The 8,710-nt window shown below is 41.9% G+C and overlaps 2 protein-coding genes across 2 annotated transcripts in view; both read left to right on the forward strand.

Moving 5' to 3' along the window:
* Positions 1-4,472, forward strand: part of LOC106809130 (solute carrier family 22 member 21-like) — an 11,365-nt gene extending 6,893 nt beyond the window's left edge. Inside the window, exons 5-11 of the mRNA XM_014812101.1 lie at positions 742-851; positions 998-1,106; positions 1,436-1,570; positions 1,788-1,873; positions 2,031-2,151; positions 3,698-3,770; positions 4,134-4,472. Of these exons, the coding sequence (XP_014667587.1) occupies positions 742-851; positions 998-1,106; positions 1,436-1,570; positions 1,788-1,873; positions 2,031-2,151; positions 3,698-3,770; positions 4,134-4,349 (850 nt within the window). The 3' untranslated portion in view covers positions 4,350-4,472. The remainder of the gene's footprint in view (positions 1-741; positions 852-997; positions 1,107-1,435; positions 1,571-1,787; positions 1,874-2,030; positions 2,152-3,697; positions 3,771-4,133) is intronic.
* A 1,533-nt stretch (positions 4,473-6,005) lies between these two features.
* The window catches only part of LOC106809121, an 18,884-nt gene continuing 16,179 nt past the window's right edge, over positions 6,006-8,710 (forward strand). Inside the window, exons 1-4 of the mRNA XM_014812083.1 lie at positions 6,006-6,214; positions 6,666-6,801; positions 7,160-7,390; positions 7,615-7,811. Coding sequence (XP_014667569.1) covers positions 6,006-6,214; positions 6,666-6,801; positions 7,160-7,390; positions 7,615-7,811 — 773 coding nt within the window. The remainder of the gene's footprint in view (positions 6,215-6,665; positions 6,802-7,159; positions 7,391-7,614; positions 7,812-8,710) is intronic.

Genomic DNA, 8,710 nt, shown 5'->3' on the forward strand with positions numbered 1-8,710 from the left:
TATATATATATATATATATATATATATATATATATATATATATATATATATATATATATATATATATATATATATATATATATATATATTGGGAATAAATAAATAAGTAAGTCACTAAGTAAATGACTGAATGAATAAATAAATAATTGTTTATTTATTTATTTATATACACACTCACCACGTACATGCACATACGCGCGCACATACACGCAACCGTCTAGATACACGTACCCGCGCGCGCGCACACACACACACACGCACGCACGCACGCACGCACACACACACACACACACACACACACACACACACACACACCGACCGACAAGCACGATGCAGGGATGCAAGAGTACTGGCGCATCGATATATATGACATGCCGATGGTGACATACGTGAAATGAATGGTTGTATGGCGAACATCGATAACATAATAACGTGTATAAACACATACTGTTAACATTGGTAGTCATTTCCTTGCCTAATTGATTACTTCCTTTTAATAACCAACGAGTGGCTATCACCTTTTAGGAACCTTTTCAGACGTAGCAACAAATAATCGATAATATTTGGAATTGTAAACTAAAAACAGCCTAAAGATGGATTTTACCTTTCAGGCGGGAGGAACTGATTCTGGTAAAAGTAAGTACTTTGGCCAATTCCATCTTCCTGACAACCCGCAGAAATTTGTGCTATTATTCTGACTTGATCCCATCGTTTAGTATACGTCTACATTTATATTTATAGCTTGCTGCCAGAATCGATGCATTGGCTCATAGCTAACAAAAGAACCGAAGAAGCCAAGACCATTCTCACACGAGCAGCAAAAATAGACGGAACTAAAATAGCAACTGAAGGTGCGTATACATGTTCAGCAGGAATTATGCTTAGCATCCACGATTTTTTATTCGACTACATTTTTGCGTTGCGTGACAATAATCTGTTGCAAAGTAAGTTGGCGATAACCACATTATTTCGATTATTTATTATGCAAATTCTTCAGACTTGACACCAATTTCGCACGAAGAGGATAAGGCGAGAAAATACAGCATTATAGACGTTTACAAGACTCCTGGGCTTAGAGTTTTAGGAACAGTTTTATTCATCATTTGGTAATGAATTATTATAGCAAAGATTCTAATTAAAAATTCTTGTAATTCTGTTAAACCACCGAGAGCTATAAAACGCAATGTATCGTAAAAACGAAAACAGATTTAAAACAGATCGGTTTAAATCTCTCTGCCTTATCTCCAGCAGGACAGCATCGTGAATTCTTATGGCCGTATTACCAATAGCTTATCAAATAGTATTGAGTGTGTGTGCGCGTAAATGTGTGCGAACGTGCGTGCATACGTACTTGCGTGCGTGTGTGCGTGTGCGTACGTGCATTTGTGTATGTATTATCCATTCAACGTTATTAAATGATTATATTTACACACAGGATCGCAGATAGCATGGTGTACTACGGTCTTACTCTTGGCCTGCAGAACCAATCCGGCAATATCTACATAAACGGCTTCTTGACCGGAGTCGTTGAGTTTCCAGCTGCTGTGGTAGCTAATGTGGCCACAGAAAAGTAAGCAGCCATCGCTTTAAGACCTCAGCATTCGGTTGAATGTAAGACGTAGCCATGCACATTGCATAATTGCATTAATAAATTACACAGACCATTTTATAAGTATACTTGGTCACTCGTGAGTGTATAAGCTACGGCGTCATCCCCGGGCGCCATCATCCCGCGATGTTTACTGATAGTTTCCCGTTCGTCGTGCGCCGCTGCGACGTTATGACAGGTTTGGACGGATAAAATCGCTGTCGTTCTTCCACGTGTTATCCGGAATAGCGATGATCGTACTCTATCTTACTCCACTAAAAACAGGTAAGCAGCTGCCCCACTGATGCATCAGTGCCGCTGCATTTCTTTTTTGTACTTTAAGAAATTCTGCGTATACACATTTTCTGCGTATATGCGCGTCAAGCGTTTACGTAGTTTGTATTTGTTACCCCTGGTATACAGTAATGTTTTGTTATTGCAGCCTCAGGAATAGATCTGGGTTGGCTCAAAACATCGTTTATTCTTACTGGAAAATGCACAATAACGGCGGCATTCCGTGTGATCTACATCTACACTGTTGAGTTATATCCGACAGTCGTCAGGTGGGCATAAAATAGACATGCATGCACACCTATCAGCAAAATTTCACATCAAATCAGGTCAATTCATTTTTCGCCTTATAACGGCTATGCCTGTTCTTATTCCAAACATATTCATAACCGGGGTTTAATATTAAGAATGATTGTTTACTAACTTATTCAGCGTCATAGCTAACTCGTTCCATCTGGAGGGGGGGGGGCACCCACGCACCCATCACATTCTGTTGAAGTTGTGTATTTAAACAGGCGAGAACATACTCGAGAATAGTTATCTATGAAAAATGCAAAACTTCTTGCCTTTCTTATACAATAAGTGGGAGCCCAATTATCTCAACATCCCGACTACACGTGACGCCGAATGAAATTATAAACATTTTTCGCTGGCGTTGGTTGGCGCTAGTGTAGCGTAGAGTAGAGAGTATATGAGAAGTAGCGTAGGCCTATATGATGATGCTAAACGAACCTACTCAAAATAACACATAACTATAACTTGTGTAGTTATAGTGCGGCGTTTGTTCCCTGGGCAATTTTGAGAGAAATTCCGTGAAACTATGCAATTTCCTGCGCTAAAAAATAAATGCTGCAATAATTTGCTTTGCAGGGAATTTTATTTTATGTACACGTTTGTATACAAATGAAACTAAGCAACACTGTCACATTAGTTCTGTCGCTGCGTTCAAACTTACTGTACGCGATGCTATGCAATGCGGCTGGGGCCATGCCCGTCTTCGGAAAGATCTCGAGAGAATGATGTAAATTAACGCAATTTCCTATACCCGGACAAAAAATATGGTAAAAAATATCCGGTCTTATTTTCATACCAATTTAAAAGATATTGGTTCAGTACGTGTATTCACATCGCGACCGCGCCCCCACCACCCACCTTGAAAACCCGCCCAAGGTCGACACAGTTTGAGTAACACAGATATTAGAATTATCGGTTAAGTTCTTCAAACATTTGTTTTGTCACCAGGAACCCAAGACTGCGCCGTGTAGAATGTAAGGCTGACGACTCGAGCATATATGCTCGCAAACCCAACTTATTGAGCCTTCGCCATAGTTGTTTCTCGCACGTATACTATTTCCTCTCGAAATAGGAGTGCCCCCCGACACTTGCAAGCTATAGGCCCGTGGAGATGAGAGTCTTGTGTATTTTTAGCTCCAGACGCGCCTGATCGTACGTTTCAGTTACTCAGCTGCTGACGAAAGCTGCATCCTCATAAACCTTACTACCTTCAGTTAAAACCGACAGCTACATACGACGAAACACATTTCTGTTTGTCCTTACTCAGGCAACTATACTAACGGTAGTGCCATCGTCACTAATCTTATACGCCTTTTAGTTTAAAATCGCCAGCTTCATAAAACTTAAAAACATAGTCGTTACACAACTAAGCCTATAGCGCCTACACACTAACTCTGCTTTTACTGTTCGGGAAACTGACCGTATAAATCGTGTAACGCCGATTACTGAAATCTGTGGGTGTATTTCTTTTTCTTTTTTGGCCTTCTCGATTGTAACGACCAGGTAAATATTTCTCACCCGCAGGAACACGGGGCTGGGCATGTCATCGAGCGCTGCGCGTGTCGGCGGTATAATCGCACCAATGACCATTGCACTGGTAAGCTGACGTTGTTTGCGTAATGACCGCAGTACTTAATGACCGCAGTACCACAGGTGCTTGAGAAGAGAAGCGCAAAACGTTTGAGAGACAACAAGATGGCAAACTTGGCGCATCGCCAAACTTTGTACACACGACAGTCCTGATGCGCGCGGTAAACATGACGTCGTAGCGAACAAAAGTGGTCTTTTAGCACGCAAACCTTTACCTGTCGCTTCTATGTTCTTCTGTACGACAGCTAGGCGACTTGCTATCTCACACAAAAACAGGACGCGCTCATAAAACATTTTATTATCGCGCATTTCTTTATTTTTACAATGATGCCTATTGACCACGAATTTTGACTGACGCTTCTGTTTTCAGCAACGCTATTACCCATGGGTACAGCCAGTTCTCTTCGGCGGCATGGCTTTCCTGTGCGCCATCGTCGCCTTGTTCTTCCCCGAGACGAAAGACAAGGGCTTGCCGGAGACGCTAGAAGAATGGGCAGACTGGAAGGCCGGCAGGCTATCAGTCGGCGACAGCGGTGACGAGGGAACAAAGGAACTCGGCGAAGAAATGAAACCCATGGTTTCCTAATGCTGTATTTCAGGGAAAACCTATCACGGAAACCTCCCAAAAAAATGTTCGGCACAGTTTCCAATATGCTATAGTATAAATAACTCTATACTCACATTAAATATTAAATCCACTGAAAACGAATCAATATACATTGATTATTTGATCAGTGTGATACGTGCGGCTTTGTCTTATTACAGAGCCACTGCGGGTATCTACTGTAGACTTATGAGCAGAATATCGCCAATGTTTAGAAATAAACATTATAGATAATTATATTGTTTTATTAAACAATAGAGAACTTGTGATCGTCAATAGTCGAAGGAGCAATTAACATATAATAAATATACAAACAACGATATGATTCTTTTGAAGTCATAAGTGTTTTTAACTTTAACGTTTTGCGTATTTAGAATATTTATTTAATTACTTTTACATTCGTAAAAGTACTTGGTAGGAAAATGAAACGAATTTCGAAGGTGTGAAGATCAATTATACCTTCAGCACTGTGGTGCCACGTCGCGGTCGATTAGCCAGCACACATTGTTCACATCGCCCACAGCCAAGCTTACCTGCTAGAACATTTAATAGAAATACAACAATCATGTGAGCCACATTTTATATAAGCCTTCTGTGCCAAGCACTTATTTCGTCGATCTCATAGAAAAAAACATTTTTGTGTCCTCCTATTTATTTGACTGTTCATGAACAGCATGAAATCAAGCTTTCGCCGACCCCACCTCTCCTACCCTGATAACCCTGCGTCACTTTGCAATGCGGTTGACCCATCGTTTAGTGAACAGGTTTAGAGCGATAAAATTGTTGTCATTCTCCTGGAATGGCGATTTACGATCGCTATGTCTACTTGAGTCCACTAAAACCAGTACAAAGCTGTCTCACCTAAACTTCAGCACTGCGACACGTTTTCTATATTGTAATGCAGTCTAATCTGCATATCATAGGTATATATATATACTATCGGTAGTGAATAAAGACAATATTGTGTTTTTATTCACTCGATCATATCGATATCGCTTACCCAGTTTTTAGTGACATTGTGCGCAACGTCATGAACTGCATGCATATAATCAGGAGCTAAGAATGACAAATTGACAATTTGTCATTATTAGCTCCTGATATAATATGGTATTAACGTTGTCGGCTATGTGCGAATCTGCAGTATCACTCGTCTCGACGGGTCTTACCGCAGGTTCTCATAATAGATTTCACGCCCAGCTATCAGCTCTATATAGTCCCCAGATATATAATATCTCGAAAACATATATATATATAATATATATATATAATATTGTGTGTGTGTGTGTTTGTGTGCTGTGGTGCACATGTGGTGTGGTGCGTGCGTGCGTGCGTGCGTGCGGTGCGGCGTGCGTGCGTGGTGCTGTGCGGTGCGTGCGTGCGCCGCTGTTTCAAACCCACTTGCTCCAACCGTATAAACAAGCATACACTCGTTCATTGGCCAGTCTGCGGGAACGTATGGAGGAGCGAGTATTCGGTGACTGCTTATGGAACTCCGGCAATAAGGTTAACGTACAGCAACTGTTATGTGCGCCTAGAGTTGGCGCGCCCTGCTGTTCCGCCACGCCTCCATCTCTTCATGCGATAAAAGGGCTATTTGACAACAGTACTAGTAGCATCGCCCCGCCAGTCGCTCCAACCATGTACTCCAATCTGGACATTGCTCTGAGCAAACTCGGTAAATATGGAAAGTGGCAATTCTTCTTGTTCTTTCTGATAAGCTTAATGCAGATATTTGCTAGTCTGCACACGTTCTCTATCAGACTGTATCAGGAACTGACCCGCCGCGCACATGAGTCCAGTGCCGCTGCCGGCGGAGGAGCGAATCTCTCAGATGCCGTACCGGGAAAGTACGTATCGGACTTGTCGGTTTCTGGTTCATGGAATATATATGGTTATAATTATGTTCTAGTGGAAAAATGAGGAAAAATTATCAATTGGATAAAAATAGAGAATACGTAAATCGGTTTTCATTTGTAGTTTCTCACATTTGTTTTCGTTATAGATTTTAATTCTTTGTATAATTGCGACGAATTAGCATCTATTGCATCGACGGCATAGCGACAGAAGTGCGTGTTTGAGAGAGGGAGAAAGAAAGATAAAGAGAAGAGCGCATGAGAGAGAGAGAGAGAGGAGGGAGACACAGAGAATAGCTATAGAGAGAGAGAGAGAGAGGAAGAGAGAGAGAGAGAGACGTAGAGAGAGAGAGAGAGAGAGAGAGAGAGCGAGAGAGCGAGAGAGAGAGCGAGAGAGAGAGAGGGATAAAAAGACATCTCGTCTACATCGAGTAACTCTCATCAGGAATGACGAAGACGAGCACTGGCAAGCGGACACGTGTAATCAGTACGTGAACTTTAGCAAGGCGAGCAACGAAACAATAAAGTGTCAGGATGGTTACTGGTATGATGATACCTATGGAGATACCATCGTCAGCGAGGTATGCTATGCTGCCACATTATGCATCGATAGATCCGCGTGTATTGTACAAACACGATTTCCCTCCCGCACGGAGCAAAAGCAATTAATTTCCGAAACAGTATAGCTTTAAACCATTATTAACTATAATGTTAAAAAGCTATAATTAATATTATTCACATAGTTAATATGTTAACTAGATACCACCATCGTGAGATGCGTGAACGTCATTAACCAATAACCTAAATAAAATGTATGAAAATCTGTACTATTACATGTATATACATACTTTTCTCTTAAGCACACTGTCGCGACCGCGTGATGAGCTTTTAGCAGGATGACGTATCAGCTCATAATTAACACTGCAGTAATTATTGCAGTGGGACATCGTCTGCGACAGAAGCATCCTCGTGCAGCTATCGTCTACTACTTTCTTCGCCGGTAAACTCGTCGGTGCTCTGGTCATCGGCGCCTTGGCCGATATTTTCGGACGGAAGTGGACACTGATCGTAGCAAACCTACTGTTTATGGCGTCGGCGATCGTACAATGTTTCGCTAACAGCTACATCATGTTCGCCGCCATGCGGTTCCTCATCTCTGGGTTTGCTACGGTACGAAACGGCGGGTTGGCTGTCCGCCGGTATTATAATCCACAACACTCAATGTTTCTCACATTAAGCTAATCTAATGCTCGAGTAATTATCAACTAAACGCGTGAAACAAATAACAAGGAATTTTCATGCATAATACTTTCACCGCAGTGGTCAAGCTGTGATTTAAACTGTATAGCATTTCGTCAGTCATCGAGGTACCCGGGCCACTCCTGCTGTTTCAGGGAGGATACCTGGCAGGCTTCACGCTGATATGTGAGTCTGTGGGTCCGCAGGCACGGGCATGGGTCACCGTACAGGACGAATACTTTTGGGGGTTTGGTATGATGTTACTTCCGGCCATCGCCTATCTTGTGCCTGATTGGAGGTTTATGCAGATCATCATCACTGTACCGATGTGCTTCATGTTTATCTATATTTGGTATGAAGTCTTTGATTAGTAGGTAAAGTTTTTGTATTTTTACCTTATATGACTACGACAATGACGACGATGATGATGATGGTAATGATGATAAAGATAATGATGATGACGTGGATGATGATGATGATGATGACGCCGACGACGACGACGACGATGATGATCTTGATAATAATGATGATGACGTGGATGATGATGATGATGACGACGACGACTATAATTATAATGATAATGATGATGACGATCGCTACGATGATAGCACCGGTTATGTTGGTACGTGTGATGTAATGCAGGCAATAAGGCATCGATTCGTGATGACTGATTGTTGCGGTTGCAAAGCATGCAATTATTCTCTCGATTAATCGAAATACAGATCACAGTACGAGTAACCTCGATATGAACTTTAACTCCCATCTCGCCTGTCCCAGCTCTGGCACACCGCCGACCCGCACCGGAGCTATCGTTCTACTTCCTGCAGAATCTAACTCTTATGCATATAACCATGAACATATCTATAGATATATGCGTTCTTTTTTATAGATATGTTTATGATATTACTCATCCCATGCAGCTGACAGTATCTCAAACACGCACGCAATGTGACGCAGTAGAGATAAACATATTATCAGAAGTAGATAATAGGGAATTCCCCATCATCCCCATCATTCCCTATTATCTACTTCTGATATTATGAAACCATGCGCTGACTATGGGTTGGAAAGAAAAGGAAAGCCATAAAGAAAATAAGATGTAGAGTAGAAGCGGGAGAGGGCTAGTGAATGCAGGTGGAGGGAAAGGGAGAGATAGAGAGAGAGAGAGAGAGAGAGAGAGAGAGAGAGAGAGAGAGAGAGAGAGAGAGAGAGAGAGAGAGAGAGAGAGAGAGAGAGAGAGAGAGAGAGAGA

Source organism: Priapulus caudatus, unplaced genomic scaffold (assembly GCF_000485595.1).
Source record: "Priapulus caudatus unplaced genomic scaffold, Priapulus_caudatus-5.0.1 Scaffold330, whole genome shotgun sequence".
Lineage (NCBI taxonomy): Eukaryota > Metazoa > Priapulida > Priapulimorpha > Priapulimorphida > Priapulidae > Priapulus > Priapulus caudatus.